General features: G+C 41.2%; 2 protein-coding genes across 5 annotated transcripts; both read right to left on the reverse strand.

The window, feature by feature from the left end:
• Window positions 1-900: 900 nt before the first annotated feature.
• Window positions 901-8,055, reverse strand: znf800b (zinc finger protein 800b). Of its 2 annotated transcripts, none has more exons than XM_079455319.1 (6): window positions 7,829-8,055; window positions 5,152-5,379; window positions 3,553-3,648; window positions 3,290-3,433; window positions 1,658-2,807; window positions 901-1,405 (listed from the first exon to the last, which is right to left on the reverse strand). In XM_079455319.1, coding segments are annotated over exons 2-6 (1,509 nt in total). In that variant the 5' UTR covers window positions 5,270-5,379; window positions 7,829-8,055; the 3' UTR covers window positions 901-1,404. The 2 variants fall into 2 exon arrangements, with proteins under 2 accessions (XP_079311445.1, XP_079311446.1); XM_079455320.1 differs by having other exon boundaries at window positions 5,152-5,289; window positions 7,829-8,036.
• Window positions 8,056-10,646: 2,591 nt separating this feature from the next.
• atxn7l1 (ataxin 7-like 1) lies at window positions 10,647-23,174 on the reverse strand. 3 transcript variants are annotated; one of them, XM_079454621.1, is made up of 12 exons: window positions 23,003-23,174; window positions 22,545-22,604; window positions 20,234-20,338; window positions 17,304-17,357; window positions 16,625-16,808; window positions 16,133-16,548; window positions 15,373-15,455; window positions 15,031-15,269; window positions 14,573-14,753; window positions 14,344-14,465; window positions 13,190-13,802; window positions 10,647-13,101 (listed from the first exon to the last, which is right to left on the reverse strand). In XM_079454621.1, exons 4-12 carry the CDS (start codon window positions 17,317-17,319, stop codon window positions 13,084-13,086), a joined length of 1,872 nt encoding a protein of 623 aa, XP_079310747.1. In that variant the 5' UTR covers window positions 17,320-17,357; window positions 20,234-20,338; window positions 22,545-22,604; window positions 23,003-23,174; the 3' UTR covers window positions 10,647-13,083. The 3 variants fall into 3 exon arrangements, with proteins under 3 accessions (XP_079310747.1, XP_079310748.1, XP_079310746.1); XM_079454622.1 differs by lacking the exon at window positions 23,003-23,174 and adding an exon at window positions 20,802-20,878 and having other exon boundaries at window positions 22,545-22,654; XM_079454620.1 differs by lacking the exon at window positions 22,545-22,604 and having other exon boundaries at window positions 23,003-23,142.
• Window positions 23,175-23,290: the final 116 nt, after the last annotated feature.

Genomic DNA, 23,290 nt, shown 5'->3' on the forward strand with positions numbered 1-23,290 from the left:
CAACAACAGACAGCAGCCAAATGGAAATCGTATACATTTCCTCTTACTGTATATTTGAAAGTGGTTTGAAAATGTCACTGTTACAGTCATATAGCCTACGTTGAGACACGTGTGCATGTTTCTGGAAATCCCTAGAGAGAGAGAGAGAGACAATACACAGCAGATAATAATGCATAACTGTATTAATTGGCGTGAACCAGGATAACAATTGGCATGGGTCCGAATACCGGTTTCAAGGTATGGTTTGAAACAGTAAAAAACAACTCAAATCTTCGGTGATAACATTTCTAAGGTATGAGCTGTGTTTACACAAAAATAAATAATTATGTCATGTAATGCAATGTTTGATGTTTAGGCCTAATATATGAGCTATGGAAAAACGTTTTTTGTATTTTACTTTATTTGTACCTGACATATATGTTATATGAATATAGGCTACAAATAAAATGTATTTGTGTCCAGTTGAAAAGTTGATGTTGGTATACGCAGACATTTGAAAATAACACGTTTCAGTGTTGTAATTGCAATACCGCGAAAATTTGCTAAAGGTTATCATACCGTCAACATATCATACCGGCCCATGCCTAATAACAATGGGGGCGTTTCCTCCATTTCTTGACCATCACCCCAATCTGAAGAGTCTATGTCGCGGGGATCTTGTCTCCACACACACCTAGAAAATCATGTAATATAGCCAAAAATAAAACTCTCTCATATTGCTTATATACAACTCTCTCCACTCCCTTCCAAGCACCTGGCATACTTATCATACACTCAACTCTATATAATATACAAGTCCATTTTTCCCAAATGAAAAAAGGTTTTCATGTTGCTTGTCAAAGAGAGCTTGGCGATACACACATTTTCTGGCAATTTGATCAAAATAGAACTGAATGAAGGTAGAGCCGTCATCTCAGTTTATTGTTGGTGGATACAGTCATATGAGAAATACAACCAACTGAACTGAAAAACAGAAAAAAGTTAGTGATTGAGAAGAGAAATGTTAATGACACAAAATCCATAAAAATGTTATTATAAAAGTAAAGAAAGAGCATCTAGAGAAACTGAAGAACTGCAGAAAAACAAATAAAATGAGTTTTTAACATTTCTCAGCAGTTCATTAAGCAGTGGACTCTTTTCATGCTCTTTGTCTTTCACATTAAACCACAGGCGTCGGCACTAAATAGCAAAGAGTTGTCATGTATCTGGTGTGTCTCAGTTCAGCTCCGCCCGGACCTCCGGCCACTGAACGCCATTCTGAGACTATTGTTCTGTCGCTTTTACATGCAAAACACAAAAACTGATAGCAGCTAGAAATGAAAACCATCATTCCTTCTAATACTTAAAAGTGGTTAGAAAACATCACTCTGGTTTTTTTGACAACTGTCCATCTTTCCAAGGTTATCTGCAAAGAGAGAGAGAAAAACGCGTTAACCAATAACAACTGTAACATGAATATAAAAAATGAAGTTCTGTAGTCTTTGTATGGAGTCTTAGGGGCGATTCACATTTTGCATCTCTTTTGCAAACGCAAGTTTGTTATTTTAAATGCATGCGAAAGACACGAAATGTGAATCACTCTATAGGAGGCAGCTGCCTAAGTTGGTTTACGTTCAACATGCCAGAGATTGTGTTTATGACATTGCATTGCACTCACCAAAGCATGACCTTTGACCTCGTGCGTACACCTGCTGCTGCCCTCCTAGTTTTCTGATGGCTTCTCATGTGTAAATCCAGATGCCTCTGCTTTCTAAAGCCCTGACCACACACGCCGCAGACGGACAGCGGCTGCATGACTTTACCTTCCCCGCTGTCACGCTTCACTTTCACGCCAGACTTCCCTTCCTCATCGCCGGTGGTTTTGCGAGGCGCGTTATGGTTCCTGCGCGTCAGATACGGAGAGCTGTGAAGCTTCACTTCCTGCTGCCGCTGGACTTTCGGCTCTTTTCTGTTCAACACGTCTTTGGCGGGCGTCTTGATGGCGCTGCTTTCCAGCGACTGAGAGATCCTGCTCAGGTAGGCGGAGCTCTTCTTGTGGAGGTCGGACAGATGTCTCACCACGTCTCTCTTGCGGCGGGTCCTGTAGCTGCACTGCGGGCAGCAGTAAAACTTGACGAAGAAGTCCGTGCCGTTGTCCGTGTGGAGCTCGATGTGCTTGGCCAGGTTCTGCTCCGAGCTGAACGTCCGTCTGCAGAGCTTACAGAAGCGTGTCTTCAAATCAAAGCCGGCGGAGAATGCGGGCTTCCACGGCACCTTGTTCTCCTCTCTGGGGCTTTTCTGAGAATCACTGGTGTTAGCATCGGGACTCTCTGGAACTTTTCCACTGGTTTTCTTGCTGTTGGACGTAGGTTCGGAGGAGGTGATGATCTTGTGAACGATGCGCAGGTGTCTCTGAAGGCGACCGCGAACTTTGTATGTTCTGTTACAGAGGCGGCATCTGCAGGAGGAGGAATCGGTCGCGTCCGCTTCTTCCGTTCTGTCCTCAGATGACACCTGATGCTCCTCAGATTCTTCTTCATCATCTTTGTTAACGCTTGCTCTCTCCTCTTCCTCGACGCGATGATCCTCTCCTTCATTCATGTCTGTGTTTGGCTCATGGAGGTGTACGTGACTCCAGTCGTCTGTGTTGGTGTGCTCGGGGCTCTGGGATGAAGGTGGGAAGTCTTCCTCTGTGGACAGATACTGGAACACTGCATTCTGGTTACCAGCGATGGGCTCCAGTCTCATAAAATATTCCTGCTTCTCAGAGCGAGGATAGATGGCCTCCAGAAGCTCCTTGATGCTCTTTTCGCCATCAACAGAAGAGTCTGTAAGACACAAACAGGACAGAGATCCTTTTCAGAAATTCAGGGATTGTTTTGTTTTATTTTGAAATGAAAATCATAACCGATTTGTTAAATTGACCTCGACTGAAAGGAACTGCGAGATGTAAATTTAGCCTCTCTGTCATCATCTTTGTTAGAAATGAAACGGCAGGTTAATTTTCTTAACATGGGTTAAACCCTCATTAATTATCTTCCCGACAACTCAAATTGTAAATTATTCTCACAAGCATAGCATTGTAAATTAGGTCACGGTACAGATCACTTTTTTGTGCACATTTAGTTAAGTCTGTACCTTCTGAGCTTTTTATTTGTGTGTATATATAATTTATTCTCTTAACAAATGGTTGTTGTTTTTGACTATTTTGTAAAACATAATTTTATTGTGACATGTATTTTTTGTCTTAAAATAAATAATGCAATGTTAAAAAAGACCAGAATACAAAGTACAGCGATGTTTCACTCACCATCAGGCTCGGACAGTCTAGAGAAACAGTAAATCTCTTTGTGTTTGATCAGATTGGGAAGACCACGGAAGAGACTGCGACAGAGTTTACATTCGAAGATCGTGTCCACTTCCTTCAGGAGAATGTGTTTTAACTCTGCAGTACCTGCAAACAAACACGAGAGGGAAACCACGCTTCTAATTACAAACTGATTGAACTCTTAAATATTTTCTCTTTTGTTCCTCAAGATCATTAAGAAACATGGGAGCATTTGCATGTGATACCTGTGCGGAAGCATTCGATTATCTGCTCTATTCCAGATCTGGAGGTCTGTAGGGGTCTCTGTAGCAGAGGAGGATCCCCCATTTCTGTCGAGTTTGCTAAAACAGTACAACACACTTCGGGTTAGATTACACCATCAAAATACGAGGTGTATTGTACAAAACTAAGAAAACACAGCTCGGTTATTACAACAATTAAAGTTCATGTTGGATCATTTTATGCCAATCTCCTTACATTCATTTCAAAGCTGAGTTTTAAATGACACACCGTACACATCTACACAACATGTGTACAACCGTTTTAATACGTCTTTAATATAACATTTAAAGCAAGAGCAAATACACCAATTGTACAATGTTGGACATCATGTTCTGGCCACTATTATATGCCGGCAACATCATCGCACTGTGTGTAGTCAAGTTTATGAGACATAAGTTGGTTTATATTTTATTAGTACTATGTGAGGTATTGAGGTTTATTAGCCGTTCAACTCAAGACCATTATAAATATGTTTTTGTAAATGTAGTGCAGAACTTTTAAAGGCTGAGAGATTATTCCCATTGGATTCATTGAGATCATTCATCCTTAACTAATTCACCTTCAATAAACGATGTTTATGTGTCTATGATGAGTTTAGGTATTTATCCATTGATAAGGAGATGAAATGTTTCTGTTACTCAGGTAGCTTTTATGCTCTTATTTACACTTGTGACAGTCCATCAGACGACACGCCTCTAACACAAAATCATTATCCACAAATGATGATGTCGCAGTCCTAATGCCTGTGCGTGTTTTGGATTGTAGATCTCGCTGATAGGAGTAATATTCATTTACAGGCTCATCTGGAGCTTTCACATCGGGACTTTATTAAAGTTTACATTATTGATGCCCTCCGCCAGCGACTGTCTACATTAAAATATTTGCAGAGAAGTTTGGCTGTAATACGAAGGCTTTGATTCAATACAGATCTCCGCTGGATGAACCTGATAGCATATCTGATGTTTGCTATATGGATGCGTGTATTTAAACTAAAGACTTTGAATTAATAATTTCACACGGTTATTTTATTGCTTTAACCTTAAACGTCAAAGACTACATCTTCAAGGTGCATTTTGCCATGTAAATTGTCTTTTGAATGTACCAACATTCCTTTGCTTGCTGGAAAATCCTATACATTCACACTGGATATAAAGAAACAAGAATATCATAGAAACTTGTGTGACATCACACCGGTTTTGATCAGATCTTGTCAGATGACTTGAGTATCCGGAAAGACAAGATAACATCACACCAGGAAGCACTTGCCTTCACTAATCCCTCATTTACATTTCAGCCAATCGGCTCATTGAAATGTTATTGTTTTGATGTGATGCATGTGTTGTCATCTAGCCGTGGGGCGGGGCGAGGAGGTGGAGCATGACCTTTCTTCTGTAAGGGTCAGAGACTCTAGTGACTCCTACTGAGTGAGCAACAATAGCAAGGAGTGTAGGGATCTGCTGTAATCTGCTTCGACCCTCTCGAACGTCCCGGTTTGCATTGATGCGCACACAACTCCTATTGGTGCGGTCAAGTTGGACCAGATAAAAAAATTGCATGCTTACCTAGCGTCTTGCTCGCGAGGTCAGGTCCGGGAACGACGGCCTCGTCCGTGAGGTCATCTGTCTGGCATGACTTCTCATTGGATGGGGTTGTGCAGGTGTCGGAAATGGGTTCCTCCATCTTCAACTTGCTTCAAGTCTCTGTAAGGTGAAGACAACAGGTCTATGTGACTCTTAAGTAACATAAGACCCTCCTTCAGAGGTCTGTCATCACCAGATGAATGTCTTAGCCTGTAACACACACACATGTAAAGAGAGCATCATTGTCTGGTCATTCACACTCAATGACACACTGCTATTCAAACGCACCGGCAGTTAACACCTTATTAAGGTTGAGTGCTCTGTATACATTCACGCATTGGGCGGAGGCTTTTATTCCAAGTGACGTACATCTACACAGACATTACTGCACATCAAACCCATGACCCATTCAACTACCGTGCATATTTTCTTCTTTCACTTGGATCCAAAGACAAGCTACAAAAACAGAATCCAAATACTTTAGAAAGTCAGTTTGCAAGATGGCAGGTACTCATGGCGAACACTTTCACAACTGCGAATATTCGTAACATTTTACAATTTAAGGATAGACAAAACATCTTCGTTTCCTTATTTGCGTACTTCCTATAATGGCTGAGACTGAACAACATTTTGTGAATTTCTTTTTCTGCAATCCACTCAACTGCAGTCCTTTGATCACATTCGTATGCACATGAGCTTCCAAACACAAGTGATTCACTTACAACCATAGTCAAGTTGATGAATAGCTTCAACCAATGGCTGATATTTCAGTAATGGATATTACACAAATGTTAGATGCTAGAAAACAGATGTTATTACAGGGTTGTGTCTCTCTGCTGGGGTTTGGCTAAAACAACATTAAAACACACTCTCACTCCTGTCCCGACGACTGAATATTTCACCGTGAAGGTAAACACACTTGTCTACTCCAACATTGCCATTTAGGAGACTTGTTTGTTTATTTACTGATGTTCCTACGAAAATAATAACATTGTCAAATATAAAAAATACACTCACACAGGAACACAGATATTTGATGAATTACATTATAGGTGCAATTTCATCATGACACAAAGATCTGTTAAATCGTTACATGCAATTATATCTGTGTAAACAGGTCATAGCAAACATATCTGAAATGCATAAATAACATTATATTTATAAATTCAACACATGAAGGAAACCTTCTAGAAAACCGATATGACACAGTGGATCTCATCCATTTTCACTTGAAGACCCGAGAGTCCACAATAATATTGCTCAATTTGTACCTAATAAAATATTCAAGAGTTTGGCATTACCGAACATTAGATTACAATATCACCAAATACTTTGATATTCTTGTTTTGTCTCATATAAATGGATATTTAGTCTCGTTTTAAAAGTGAACGGTGATGAAGCCATTTGTTGGGAAGCACAGATCTAACACATAATCAAAAACTCAAGTTTTGTATTAGGCTTCATCAAACCATGACATATGCCAGAAACAGAATCAGACCCTGTTTCACTACACAAACCGCACACTCTCTCTTAACACGGTGAATGTCACGCGTTTCCTTCCGAAGAAGACAAATGTGTGATTGTGTATTTTAAGAATATATATCAATATTTCCTCAAAACATTAATAGATGGCTGTTCTGAATATTCTTCTTGGCGTCAATGCGTCCATGTCCCAAGTGTTGAACACTTTAGAAGTCACCTTGATATCACCAGAGGTCAAGAGCACCACTTTTTTATTATTGTTTTGAAAACACATCAACACAACACATAACATAAACACATACCATACATTATGTTGTCACATTGTATTTAACTCCGTATTTCACTAGACACTGACTGACGAGACGTCACGCAAACTATCACGTCACACGACACATTACGCGATGCGATTGCTTTAGATGAACAAGAACAACTAGATGTGACCTGTGTGTTTAAGCATCGCTGTCTCCCAGCAGACATTCTGTTATCTGTCGGGACACATGCGTGCGCATACACGCGACGCGCGCATGTGACACTTTACAACTGGTGTTAATATGTTTGAAAAGCTGAAAAAGCGAGAACAAACTGCTCTCTTTACCTAAAGATGCAGCTGTACTTGTCATGAAGGTGAAACCAATCGCGAAACTATCAAAACAGCGGGGGTAAACAATAACAAAACGCGCTTCTAAAGCACAAAAGAGCAGATGCACGGCGTAAAAGCGGACTGAACTGCGTAGTAAACAACGCAAGAAATGCACCAAACAAACAAAATTAACTTTACAATACACCAACAACAAAAGAAACCCCGAAACTCAAGCGTGCGCGTCAGAACGCGCTGCGCTCCGCTCCTCGTTGCGCGCAGCGCTGGAGAGCCTTCCGCCTTTGCGCGGTCTCTCCAGACTTACATCTAATGCGAAATACAGTGAAAAGACACATAATATCACTGACAACAATTACAACACCCTAACAAACTACACACGCATCAGTCAAATGTTACAATGTGTCCGACCCGAGCCGTCCCCGTATCCACAGACACAACAAGAGAACCATGACGCCATTTTCTGTTTAAATGAGTTGTGCTCGAGAAGGAAGCGCAATGCTTTTACGCGTTTAAAACGCACACCGACAGGTTAACCAAAGACAGTCACGGTTAAAGCAAGACCCCCTGTGCTGATCTTACCGGTGTAACGCGCAGATTTCTGCTAGATGTGATATGAGCTCCGGGATTGTGTTACGCCATCCAAACGCTTCTCGACTCTCCAGCGGCAGCAGCACATGCCCTGTTGTGCACAGACTGGAGATCTATCCGGTGGGACCCAACGGTTAAAGATCCGGGCCGAACACCAAACGCGTGCGGGGTTCGAACCTCATACTCGTCGATACTTCATCTATAACGACAGGTAGGATGAAGTTAGTTCGATCTATGTGGATAGTTTAAATCACTTATAAATCACGTCGGATAAGAAATGTTGAACGTTTAGTAGTTTTGGATAAAAGCTGCTAAATGCATAAATGTATATAAAATAGCTTATAATGGACTCAACGGCTGTGATTGTCGAATTAAACGGCAATGTGTAGTATTGTGTTTGTCTTGAGTATCGATTCAGATCCGATTATTCCGTTTATTTATTTATGCGTAAAAACTGTTTTCGGTCTGTCCTGCCGACACTGTCGTCTTCACGTTCAGTCAATATTGTGTATTTTGTTTTATTTTAAAACATTTTTTATTTTATTTGTTTCAATCAGACAAAATGCCTGAAAAACAACTTCAGTAAACTTTTAGATTCATCTATAGCCTATTGATATTTAAACTCCTACAAACACACTTCTAATGTAAGATAGTTATATTGAATGATTAATTAAGTTCACTATAAAGATGTTCACTAAACTTGCCCTGACGTCAGGTGCAGGCTCGTTGCGTTGCTAGGAGACCAAGCAGCGATTCCCGCGCGAAAATTCATTTATGTGAGCACGTGCGTCCCTGTTATTTATGAGCTCGAGCTCGTGCACGTCACAAGCAGGCTGCGCGCACAGACAGACATACAGCCATTGATAGAGAAACAGACAGACAGACAGCCAGCCAGCCAGCCATTGATAGAGAAACAGACAGACAGACAGACAGCCATTGATAGAGAAACAGACATACAGCCATTGATAGAGAAACAGACAGACAGCCAGCCAGCCATTGATAGAGAAACAGACAGACAGACAGACAGACAGCCAGCCATTGATAGAGAAACAGACATACAGCCATTGATAGAGAAACAGACAGACAGACAGACAGACAGACAGACAGCCAGCCATTGATAGAGAAACAGACAGTCAGCCATTGATAGAGAAACAGACAGACAGCCAGCCAGCCATTGATAGAGAAACAGACAGACAGACAGACAGACAGCCATTGATAGAGAAACAGACATACAGCCATTGATAGAGAAACAGACAGACAGACAGCCATTGATAGAGAAACAGACGGACAGACAGACAGCCATTGATAGAGAAACAGACAGACAGACAGACAGCCAGCCAGCCATTGATAGAGAAACAGACAGTCAGCCATTGATAGAGAAACAGACAGACAGACAGCCAGCCAGCCATTGATAGAGAAACAGACAGACAGACAGACAGACAGCCAGCCATTGATAGAGAAACAGACATACAGCCATTGATAGAGAAACAGACAGACAGACAGCCATTGATAGAGAAACAGACGGACAGACAGACTGCCATTGATAGAGAAACAGACGGACAGACAGACTGCCATTGATAGAGAAACAGACAGACAGACAGCCATTGATAGAGAAACAGACAGACATACAGCCATTGATAGAGAAACAGACAGACAGACAGCCATTGATAGAGAAACAGACAGCCATTGATAGAGAAACAGACGGACAGACAGACTGCCATTGATAGAGAAACAGACAGACAGACATACAGCCATTGATAGAGAAACAGACAGAGAGACAGACAGCCAGCCATTGATAGAGAAACAGACAGACAGCCAGCCAGCCATTGATAGAGAAACAGACAGACAGACATTGATAGAGAAACAGACAGACAAACAGACAGCCAATGAAAGAGAAACAGACAGACAGACAGACAGCCATTGATAGAGAAACAGACAGACAGACAGACAGACAGCCAGCCATTGATAGAGAAACAGACAGACAGACAGCCATTGATAGAGAAACAGACAGACAGACAGCCATTGATAGAGAAACAGACAGACAGACAGCCATTGATAGAGAAACAGACAGACAGACAGCCATTGATAGAGAAACAGACAGACAGACAGCCATTGATAGAGAAACAGACAGACAGCCAGCCAGCCATTGATAGAGAAACAGACAGACAGACATTGATAGAGAAACAGACAGACAAACAGACAGCCAATGAAAGAGAAACAGACAGACAGACAGACAGCCATTGATAGAGAAACAGACAGACAGACATACAGCCATTGATAGAGAAACAGACAGACAGACATACAGCCATTGATAGAGAAACAGACAGACAGACAGCCATTGATAGAGAAACAGACAGACGGATACTAAAATAAAAACACGCAATACGAAAAACATAAATCTGTGTTTTGATTGTGTTGATTTGGTACATTTGTAACTTTTCATCCAAATGAACTTTCAGTCACATAAACCAGATGCATCAATGTAAACAAATACAATAAAAATGTATTTGCCAAATGTTGTCATATATTATATCATTTAAATCATTTATGCATCAACTGCTGAAAATCACATTCCCAACAGATCAGTAATGTGAATATATGCAGTCGATGTTTCCAATGACAATGTTTCACAATGGCTGCCTGTATTGACCTGGTTTCCCTCAAGACACGATGTCAATTTATCTTGCAGAACTAACATGTTAAAAACCTCAAGCCCTGAATCAACAGGTACATCCACCATTCCACACGCATGATGCCTTTCAAAGAAACACTTCCCACATAAACACTCATAAATCACAAACACAAGAAAGCAGGTAAGAAAAATGTATTTCTGTAACAGGCGAAAAGCAAAATATCACCAAACCTGAAAATACACATCTTTATCATCGAGCACGCACAGGACACAGACTGTATAAAGGACACGGATGCTGCTTTTAGGAATGAGATCATCGTCCGGTAACACTTGACGTACATTTAGTGACGTTCTTTTAAGAATCGTTCAGGTATAAAAATAAGGCCTTAATAATTACAAATGATCTGTCTGGGTCGGATAAAAGAGAAGCTCGGATGTAAGGGGACACAGTCTCTAACACATCTGCTTATGACAAACTCTTTATAATACATCTGACATAATGGTTGAGAAACTGTATTCACACATATGTACTTACATACATCATCATATGTTTAAACTGCTCGAAATACTGAATGTAAAACATCTGTAGGCGTGTAACGCTTAAGGTTTTCAACTGAGACAAACTCCTTATAACATTTGCTTAGTGAACGAAACAACAGGGAACAATACAAAATAAAACAAATATCAGAAACGGTTCGAAAGACGCAAAGCAACAGATGCCATCTCACCACAATAAATTAAGACAAATATCAAATAAAATGTATTATAACAGTTAAACGCTAAAGGATGCCTCAGGATCAAATTATGACCATATAACAATCCGCATCTTTTAGATGGTGAACATTTTCGTTGCACTGCATTCTGAAAAATATATATTATTCTCTCAATAACTCTATTGAATAAAAGATCCCGCATGTTTTTAGTGATTGACATGCAGCGGGGGAAAGGCGAAACATCCAAGCGGTCCTCATCAGGCACTTTCTTGCGTGGACTGAGGGTCACTGACCTCGAGCAACACACACATGAAACATTACAGCGCTTAACTCCACATGGAAGCACTTGACTCTCGAGCGGTGATGTGGAAGGAACCGGGGCTGGTTTTCAGCAAGGACCTAAGAACAGTTTCACATTGGTAGCAAGGCAACACGGTAAAACGCAACAAGTCTTTAGGGCTAAAAAGCGTCACTATGTGTGAATATTTCTCCTCGTAGGTTCATACATCCATGACTTTCTTAAATAAAAGAATCTTGGCTCGTGCAAAAAGGAATTCTGTAGTTCACACTCTTTAAATTGTTAGACTATCGCTTGTGATAAAAATGAAGATTTAACAGGAGTTTATACTGTAAATGACTTTAGGAAACTGCTGCAGTATGTCTAGTGTCGGTCTTAAACTTCAAGAAAGCAAAGAAACTATTTAAATGTAAAGTGTGACATCTTTTTCTCTTCGTTTTAGTATTTTGAGATACCCAATTTCCTCCGAGAAGGTCTTTATTTCAGTCGTTTAAAAGAAAAAATCTTTAGCAGACAAAAATTGGCAACTTTCAGGCTCTAGAACTTTCTGGCTCAATTTGATCGCTCATCTAAACTGCACTTTAAAGGGACAGTTCACCCAAAAATATTCACCCTCACATCATTTCAAACTTGTATGAGTTTCTTTCTCCTGCAGAAGACAAAAGTAGAAGAGAAGAAGATATTCTGAAGAACCCTTCCAGTGTATGAACAAACCCATTTCTTCAAATATCTTTCTTTGAATAAATAAGAATTTGTATTTTTGGGTGAATTATCCCCTTAAAGCTGTGGGAACATCATTGCAAAAGTATAAATGGGACAAACATTGAATGTCTAGAAGGAAAACATCTCCTGGCTGATAATGACGTGTATGCCTAAAGAAACTGCAAAATCCTCTGAGAGTTACTAACAATAAATACAAAAAACCCACAATTATAATAAAAGATATGTACACACATTTCCAACAATAGGGTCTCTATAATACTTAAAACTCTTAAAATGGCAATACAAATATACTTCTGCTCAACATAAGAAGCACTAATCGGATCAGTTAGAAAATTAATAAAACAACCATAAATTATTATACAAAAACTCATGACGGGTTAAGTTGCTTGACAGCTGGGGCTCGAGTCCTTCCTCAATCCGCGAAAAACGAAATAATCCAAAAACCTGAATTCGTCCCATTTAGAAAAATACAACTTGCCCAAAGGCTCTTGTAAAATATTCCCTTAGTTGAAAGTGTTTCTCCTGTTGTGTGGTTCATGAATTAAGTGCACTTGGTCGAGTTCGTCGAGTTCTCTTCCATTGAAATGAAAAGAAGATTCAACTCTGTCCGCGTATCGCTAAATGTCTAAAACATTTGTTGCGTGTTTGTTATGAAGAAAACGAAATCTGAATTTGTGTGAATCTGAAGTCTATTCTTTCAAAGGAAACGACGGGTCTATCGTGAGAGAATTGTTCTTGTGATGCTCATAGCCGAGCGCTTGGGTTCTGAATTGAAGCGTTGTAGGAAATAAAAACTGAAGCGTGGCGTGAAGAGAGGCAGCCGTGGGGATAAAGGCAGGACAGACACATCGCTGATCTACAGACCTCAAGATTTCCAGTATCACTGAGGTACCTTGGGCTAAAAGAAAACAAACAGCTAGTTAAATCAAACGCAAGACGGAATTCAAATTTTGTGATTTAAAATGGAACCGAAAAAGAAACCATACCTGTCTTGAAGGGGCGCTGTGAGGCAGGTCGGCGACCGACGACAACAGACCCCTGTGGCTCTTCCTAAAAATGGCGTTCAAAGCCGCCGATTTAGAGGTTTTGCTGGGTTTGCCAGGGCCAGCGCTGGATCCAGGACCTTTCCGTTTCCTATCATCGGAAGAGCTCGGCGTCAGAGAACCTTGAGACGAGACGCTTCCGTGCAAGAACTCTGCACTGCCGTACCTGTCCTCGTTCGACCCCTGCGCTGCGGGTCGTGGTTTGGCCTGGACGCCGAGTTCCGCCGCCCCATTGCTGATGTGTGCCGTGCCCACCTGCCAATCATAGCTAATGTCGCTCTTCCGGTCAGGCCCGGATTCCAAGTTAGGAGGCGGCTTGCGTCTTTTGAGCTCCCCCGAGACTTTTAAAGGTTTGGCCGGTTTAGTCCGCTGCGGTTCGGGGCCGGGCTCCGGGTCCCTGATACAGAACACACCAGCACCGTTCTGAGAGTAAGTGGTGGAGTAGGAGACCATGGAAACGCCGTCCACGGAGTTCGTGAGGGAGTGATTGGTGAGGAACGTGGAGTTGTGCGGAGACGTCTTGTTTGTCAGGCTCTCCACCATTAGGGGGACTTTCCTATGACAAACAGGATATGACATCATCAACCTGTGGTAGTAATCTTTGTGGCATGTTAACCTAGAAATGGTTTTGATCTTTTTTTAAGAACAAGAGTTCTGCAATTTAGTTTGAGAGGAATTATAATGCACCTTGCTCTCGTTCATTTAAACATTACAAAGCGCAAAAAGCATTTAAAAATTAATAGATCCATACTTTGTTTCACTTTAAGACATCACTTGAGTGCTTATCTCCATTAATAAGAGTGAACTATTTAATCAAATTTGTGTATAAAAAGGGAAGTTCAAAGCATTCTATAGTATTCTGTAATATTTACTATAGTACATAAATGAACTAGTAAACAATGTTGTAATGTTTTATTAACTATAGTAAGGTTCAAAAACACTTTAGTACTAATATTCTTACTGTGGTATACTATACTGTATACTATAGTATTTGTATAAACCAGTGAGATAAACTTGAAAACAAATGAACTCATTCGATATGTTCACATGAAGTCCTAACTGTGCAAGCGGACGTGTAAAAGTTGTGAAATACTCACCTCCACATGATAGAGTTGACGTGTTTCTCCACCATGCAGTGAAGCGCGAGTCTCACCCGATCCCACCGGCGGTCAAACACATAGTGACCCCTCCCCATCAGACGACTGCTGAACGCACAACACTATCACACACGGACAGAAGAACATCTGATCGATTAGAACCAATGTTTCATTTTAATAAACATCTTGACCGTGTTTGAAGTGTAAGTGTGATGGGAGGGACGCTCACACTCATGGGTCTCGGGTGCTGCGGTAAATAACGGCACAGCGGTTTCTCTGACTCCTCCGGTGGGTCGGCATCTCCCTCGTCGCTGGATAGTCGGGCGTCGCTCTTCTGCCAGCTGGGCGGAGCTTCAGGAGGCGGCGCAGGGGTGGAGCTAAGCGCCACAGCACCTCCAATACCAGACACTCTGGAGACCATAGACACAAAGTACGAGAAAAAAAAAAGAGGGAATACAGTTGTTAAAGTGTGTTTTTTACTATTATTTACAATAGGATCTACATTTCCATAGGTTTAAACTATTCTTTTGTTATAAGAGAAAAAAAATATCCTTTCTTGGTTAAAAATGAGTAAATAAATAATAATTTTAATAACCAAACATCTCTTGAGTACCACGTCAACCTCAAAATATAAAAAATCGATTTTTTTAGTTTTTCTATGAAGTATTGTAAATATACCACCAGTACCTGTGTATGTGAGCACTGGCCAGCTTCAGTTTAAGAGTGGGCGTCGTCTTTCCATTAGGACAGCTTGCGGATAGGCTAGCCGTCGAGTCATGTGACTGCGTCACCTGCGCTGATTGGCTGCTCGCCTGAACGTCCTTTTTTTGGACCACTTCTTTCGCTCGCCCCTTATGCTCAGCTAGAAGAACGTCAAAGTCTTTCTTCCGGCCCTGGACCGCTCGCCGGTGGGTCAGAGAGTGAGTCTACACAGACACACACGTTGTTTACGTACAGCGCAACACTGAAAAAATCAAGTATGAAACGGATCAAATATAACGATAGAAAATGAGTTTGATTCATACGAACCTTACAGGTTAATGATCGAGTGCACGGCCGCTTTGTCTCTGGGTCCACAACTCCACAGTGTTTATTAGGATCAAAGATTCTCCCTGTAAAACAATAACAGCACTTCATACGTGTCTTAGAAAAACAGTATTATTTGCTTATTTGGATATTTTAAAAAGCCACCTAAACGTTATATCTGTGATCCCAAACAAAAGTGAACTGCTGACCAACACAACATTCGTTGTTATATTTTTCTGTGCAAAACCAAATGGCATTATCATATACTGTATATTCTCAACAGGTTAAAACTCCCAGAATGCATTGCAGTTGACAGAGTGAAAAGTTGTGAAATGTTTATCATAAATATATTTTATCAATTGAAATAAAATGCATTCTTTTACCCAATATTGAAGAGAAATCCAATGTGTGTGCACTTGTAAAATAATGCCATGTGCAATATGATGATGCTTTGTAGAGACAATTGAAATGCTATAATGCCAACACAGATGCAAAATCTTAATACTGAAGATGAAAAAAACAACTCTGATATCTGCATCGACCTAAAGCTTTGACCACACATAGTTTGTGAACTAGAGGATCTGGCAACCGCCAATTAAAAGGCATAAATCAAACCTCCAGAGAGACCAACATCCACATAGACAACACATCTGACCTCCACCAAAGACCAGAACCGAGGCTGTTAAACACTCACGGCTCCATATTACAACACCAGCATTTTCATTTATTTTCGTCTTTAGACATGAAACAAGCTATAACCCACCCGACACTCTCCTGTTCCTCGCACCCTTGGCTCCATTCTGTCGTTTCCTGTCTGGGGGAGAGGGAGGGGCTAACAGTCTCCTGTCCAATACGGACGGAGACGTGGAGGACGGAAAGGGGGCGGGTCGCTTCTCCATCGGTGACCGCGAGGGGCTGGGCCGCCTGTCGCTCAGCGACGGAGGCGTAGTCGAGCGAGGAGTCACGGGACCGTGACCGTTCAGAAGCTTTTCCTGGTTCTTGTGAGACGCTGATGATGACTTGAGAGAGGCTGAAGAAGGAGAGGAAGACGAAGAACAGGGCGAAGAGGAGGCGAGAGAAGAACCGGGGCTGGGAGACACGGAGTTGACCTTAATGTGCGCGCCCTCCGATCTGTTGAGGCAAGGCATCTTTTCCAGACTCACCACAGGTAAGGAGACACTGTGGACAGAAAGACGATTCATTTACTAATATCTCATATCTGGATCTAAACTTGGAATTGGAAGGATGTACCCACCAGGCTTTGGCTCGCGATCCCTTGGGAGGATACACGGCCAGCGGTGCCTTGTTAAAGCGAGAGTGAGGATAGTCACGAGGGACCCGGAAGGGCAGCGCCTCCACTTCACTGTGACCCACCGACATCTTGGCCTTGACAGGAACCAGAGGGGCTGTGGAGCTACTGGGCGAGACGTGTCTCCTCTCTACACACCATGAACCATAAAACACATTTTATGTTAATAAAAACATACACATAAATGCATGAATTTAGGAAAAATATTAATATTAATAAACATTTAAATATAATTTTAATTATTGGTAAAAATAAATAAATATACATGTAAACATATCTAGGAAATATTTACATATGGGTATGTGTTTATAAATACAAAATTAATATGCACGGTACACAGACATATATTACAGTATGTAAAACAAACTTTTATTCTGGATGTGATTAATCACGATTAATCGTTTGACAGCCCTAAATACTTTACATATTTTATAGGATATTCATACTAATATATATATATATATAAATGTAATATAATAATCATATGGTAATATAATATTTATATTAATAATACAAAACGAGAAGATAGAGAGGTTTGTATCTTTTTCTACATTTTTGCTTTCATGCCATTGGACACATTTTATCACGGTTTATCTGTCAACTACTGTTGTGATAATGCACTTACGGTTCTTGCTGTGCATGGCTCTGTTGACTCACTGTTTAACTACTCCACAACTACCTGCAAACATACAACAACAACATTAATCAAACACGAAACATGAAAACAACACACACTAGAATTCATCTAGCTCCAGTGGATGCATGCCATTTTACAGCACGTCATACAAATTGTTTATTTTCGGAGCGTGTAAGAATAATGCCACCGGCTCATTCGGGACGCTCAAACCGTCCTCTGCCTTCACATGCACCTCATCTGCCAGCGAAACTCGGCCAAGAGCCGCAACACCGTTTGTACGGTCTCGATAGATCTGTTTTTAACAAACTCGGACACAATGCACGGGGAACACGAGGGACGCTGTGCCGCCGCCGCATCCAAACACATGCAGCAGGTGTGTAAACATCCCTGCAGCTGGACTGAAGAAAGGCCGAAGTCCACCCGGTTAATCTGCTCAAGAAAGGTGCTCTGGATATTATTATTTGTCTAATGTAATAAAGACAGATGAGCATTAGCACTCCAACGGGCCTTTGAGATGAAGTGGACAAAGGTGCACTGTGCTCAATACGGGCGATGTAGGTTAGAAGATGACCTGCATCGTTTTTTAAGACATTCACATTTCCCAACCCCTTCTCTATAATGCATCTGTTCAATGAAGAAAAGCAGTGGTATGAAAATCTCTGCATCGAAGAAGCCAGAAGATCAGACTTGACCTAACGTGAAAATGACAATTCTGGCACCGTTTACTTTTTGACTTTCTTTCTTCTGCAAAACACAAAAGATGATATTTTGGAGAACAGCACAGGCCCCCATTTACATCTATTGTATGAAAACAAAACCAATGCAAGTGAATGGGGTCCAGTTAACAACATTCTTCAGAATTGTCTTGCTTTAGCTCTGAAGGCATAACAGGCTAAAAAACACTCCAACTTCCTGTGCAGAAGTGTCATCGCTCAACACACTCGTTTAACGTCAGTGTAAAGCCGCATGTCTGCACGTGGTCTGTGATTCGTGTCTCCCCGTCTGAAGGAAACAGGAAACCACAGGCACAGATCTGCCAGAGCTCAGCTGAGCTGCATGTGTTTACATGTGGCCTGCAACTGAGACCCAATCCCTACAGTTACACACACAGCAAACACAACACGCCTGCACGCAAGCCAACACGTGAACAACGCACGCACACACTGTTGGGAGCAGCACTCACCCGGCCTGTTTGCTTTGCGATGGTGGAAAAGATGAGTAATGAAAGCGAAAGAGCGTCAAGAGAAACACACAGGAGAACAGCATGCCTCCTCAATGGCTGAAGGCATTCCAGCCCTTCTCTGCGCGGTTGAGTTGAATAGCTGCGAGTCGCTGACCCCTGCACTGAACTCCAGCGCCCCGCAGCTGCGGCGTAGCTCTCCGCTCTCAGGCAGGCCGCTGGAAGGAGGGGGCGATGGGGAAGAGCGAGCTGAATGTGAAGAGAGCGGCAGCACCTTTCTCAACGCTCCCTCTTGAGAAACCGAGTAAGGAGAGAGAGAGTGAGCGAGGACGCACCGAACAGCCTTTCGTCCCGTGAACGCACGTGTTCTGGGCACAACACCAAAGACATGTGAGAGATGGCGGTGAAAATGAAAGCAAGCGTGAAGAGGCGTCAGAGAAGAACTGGTGTGGCAGGAAGCTGCTCGAGGGACCGTTCAGTCTTAACATGGCATCTCAGCCCGGGATACCAATTATTCTTCTGTGTGTGTGTGTGTTAAAGCGATCGTTTACCCAAAAACCCAAATGTGTGACTCTTTCCTCAGTGGAACACTGAAAATATTTTGAAAATACTACCCTTTAAATCACAACTTGCGTGTTTAAAGATGCCTTAGAATGGAAAACTGTATTTACCAAGGCATAGATGAATAATAGGAGGTCTATAAGTGGAATGATAGATATCAGAGATCAATTTAACATATTGTATCAATAAATTCTTTGGCATATTTAATAGCAAAACAAGGTGTACAGTGTTTTGGGTGTACAGTCCCTTTAAATTCCTTCCAAAGAAGCCTCATTATAGCAGAACAGCAAGCAATCGGGTGCAACGGGAAGACAACCGGCTGATAAATGCTCAGATGCTGTTAAAAGCAGACCGCTTTTGCCACCCACAACGGCCGGCTGTGGGCTACACTAAATGGACTTTTAAAGGAATTAGACTTAGAGTTTATAAGTAGTCCCAGATATTTCTGTTATAGACATATAAACAACAGCGAAGGATCTCAGACAGCTGTTACTAAAGAAGTGAAGATCACTCTTTTAACTCGAGTCAGTAAACAACCGTCTACAACACCCTTCAAAGACTAAAAGTGATTCAGCAAATCTGAACAACTGTACATCAAAAAGAAAGCACCATTTTAAACTATTAATTTTTTTTATTTATTCCACATTTATTTAAAAAATGTCCCTTTATGTGCAATATAAAAACATGAATTCTGAATTTTTAAACCTATGAGCATTATCTGTTCCTCCAAATAAACTTTTTATTTTCGGATAGACTTTTACTAAATACTGCTAAGAATAAAACTAATATAAATAATTGGCAAGTGCATTAATATTATTGTTAAATTGACCGTGTATTTATACAAATGTCTTCCTTGTAAATGGTTGACCTGGGACCAATCAGTGAGCAAGCATTATTGAAAAATAATAGTTTTGCTCAAACCAAAAAACATGTGATGTCCATTGCAAATGATGCAGGTTTCACGCCTTTACAAATATAAACATCAGAAGCAGATTACATCCCAACCAAGCATTCAGAATGACATTGTGAGATACAGACACTGACATCTCGGAGTACTAATGTCTGAAAACTCAATAAATAAAAACAAATCAAGATCCATTAAACGCCGAGTGCTGCTTTTCTTTAGCTGACGGGCTTTAACATAAACCAACAGCCACACACACGCACACGTACTCACCGTAATAAGTCAGGACGTCCTGAAGCTTAGAGACTTTTCTGCAGACATCACACACGGCGGGTTTGTAATCCTCATGCGTCTGGAGGCGATCATACAAGAACATATCTACAGGAGAGAGACAGAGAGATTGTACACATGAATATGTGCAAGCTGTAATAACTTCGAGTTTCACATCAGCGCTTTCAAACGCCTCTTTAAATGATTCATCACAACAAGCATTTATATGGAAAACACAGAAACAGATTCCCTTTATAAGCTCAGTTTTTAAAAACCTGACTCAATACATTTTTAACCAACTGCTCAAATGAAGGCTGGCAGCCAACATATCACCAGTAAGGGAGCATTCACATTTCGCATCTGTTGCGCGCGCATGTTCGTTATATTAAATGTAGAAGGTCCCGTTTTTCCAGGCACGTCAACTTTTCAGAATGCTGCACGCGCACCGCAGGTCATGTGACAAGAACAAACAAACCAACCAATATAGACAAGCTTAATGAAGATGGAGACACAGATGATCACAGCATAGATCATTTTAAGTCCATATAATCCAAATATTCTTTGTGTATACCTCCTGGTCTCAATGGCTAGCGTGGCTCATGGTTGCTTAGCAGCGACAGATGCCAGGAGAGCGCAAGCTCCTAGGCACTTTGGAAAAAAGGAGAAAGCTGTTTTTATAGATGCGAAATATGAATCGCCCCTAAAACACAAGATCATCATGAATGAAAAAAAAGACTTTTCATTTTAAAAACACAGAATGAATCCACTGCTTTGAGTTATGGTTAAAACACGACCGACCGCCGTCTGATTCTCTCCGCAATCCTGACCAGGAACTGCTCTGTTATCGCTGTCATTCAAATGCAAGCCGGCCTGTCAGTCATTTGCATTGTGGTCACATGACTGAAGCAGCAAAACACAGAGCTGGTCCAACCAAGAGCCGCTCTAATGGGAACGATGATGTAAGGCTTTGAAATAGATGACCACTCGTCCGGTTTGCTGATCACTCTTTTAGCATTCATGCAGATTAAATTTACTATTCTTTTTAAACACACACACACACATCTTATACACAAATATACTCACACAAGACATTTCGGTGTGGTGTGATTGCTTAGAAGCGTAAAGACTCATTTTTCAAGCAACGTTTGAAATGAATCACTAGCATGATGCTTACTAAAAGTCACTCAGCATGCAGTATACCCGTATTAAAAAATAGTGTGTCAAACAGATCAAATTATGCAACAATATTGTGCATTTCAATTAATAACAATTGCATCTGCAGTTAGTTTGTTTTGATTTAAGCCATAATAAATAAAAAATACAGCTAACAAAAACATGCTAACATAATAAAAAACATGATTTTGAGTTATCTCAATATATGTTTTGTTTTCAGTGTTGACACGTGACCCCATTATGCACATTTAATGAGGTTAAATAGGGAGCAAGTTAAACACTTTTAAGTGTTTCATCTACTGCCAGTCCGATTAAATCAAGAGCTACCAGTAAAAACACATCTGATATTCATTTCCTCCCATGTAAAAATGCTGTGTTACACTTAAGTATTTACTATAGTAAAGTGTAGTGTACCGCTGTTGCATATAACAGTACATAAGGTGCTTGAAAGGTTCTTCGGTGTCATCTATAAAGAACCTAACATCTGAAGAACGCTTCTGTTGCGCAAAAGGTTTTTTGTGGCGAAAAAAGATTCTTCATATTATCTAGAAGTAAGAAAGAGTCAAAAATGGTTCTTCTATGGCGTCACTGTTTTTAACGGTGTAATATAGATTTCTGTAGTATTAACTATAGTTAAATACACTATGGTATCTAGGATTTTTACTACAAAATAACATACTAAATACTAAAGTATACTAGAGTTATTTTTGATATGGCTGGAAAGAGAAAGTCAAGGTCAAGTTGAGCGCATTGCATTGTGGGATGCCGTATTTCATACAGGAGAATAACTGATAGCCAACACCGTAGTAAACTTTAATATTTACTTTCAAACGTTTTAAAAACAAGGTTTAACAAAGAATATTATTCCACATTCCCATTTAATTACTATAGAATACTACAGGCTGGTCAATTTTTCAACTGGGCTGGAGAGAGCCCACTGCATTGTGGGATGCAGTCAAATAATCTGCACTTTTTAACAGATGTATTTGTATGCGTACGGAAATGTGCATATTGTGCACATGATTCGCACTTGTGAAATAGTAGGTGTAGTATGCTAGTGTGATATATTCAACACAACTTATAGCAATGTGTCAAAACAACAAACATTCTCGTGAAGAAACGCCCACCGAGACACACTCACCTTCTTCTTCACCGAGTTGGATCACTTCTCTGCCCTTCAAGAGCTGCTTCCCAGGTGAATCTGAGATCAAATCTAAAAATGAGTGCATATGCTCATGTTTCACATCACAAACTCAAAGCAAACAGTTGCGGCCACTCGTAACTAGATGTCCTCATCGCTCCAGCAATGCAACCACACACACGCACGCACGCACGCGCACGATGTCTAAACTTGTCCCGCAATCACTGACAGAGCATCTGTGTGAAAAGTACACAAGATCATTTCTGCACGTGCATCTGTCTTTCCGCACGCACGCGTGTTTACAGCACCTTCTGTTATTATTGCACGCACGCACGCACGCACGCACAGGACGCACGCACACGCAGCTATGGCTCAATCTCAGCTCCAAAACACTGACAACAACAACAAGTGCCACACGGACACGAAAGCTCAGTATACAGGCGGTGTCGCGCACTTACCGCGTGCGTGGCGTGATTCCCGTGCGTGGATGGAGGCGGAGCGCGCGGCGCGTGTGAATGTATCCAGTGCGAGTGCTCGGCGATACAGTGTCGCCATTGCTTCCTTCTTGTTGCCTTCGCAGAAAGCGAGTCAAACATATGACGTCAGCTTCGGCTACGTTCGGCTTCCGGAGACGTCAGGGGCGCGTGGAAGGCTGTTTACATTATACGTATTGCATTTGTACACGTACATTATTTTATGCGTTACATTTTGGATGTATGTGTTTTAAATCAATCGCTTACACGTGA

This window comes from Barbatula barbatula (assembly GCF_947034865.1).
Source record: "Barbatula barbatula genome assembly, chromosome: 4".
Classification (NCBI taxonomy): Eukaryota; Metazoa; Chordata; class Actinopteri; order Cypriniformes; family Nemacheilidae; genus Barbatula; species Barbatula barbatula.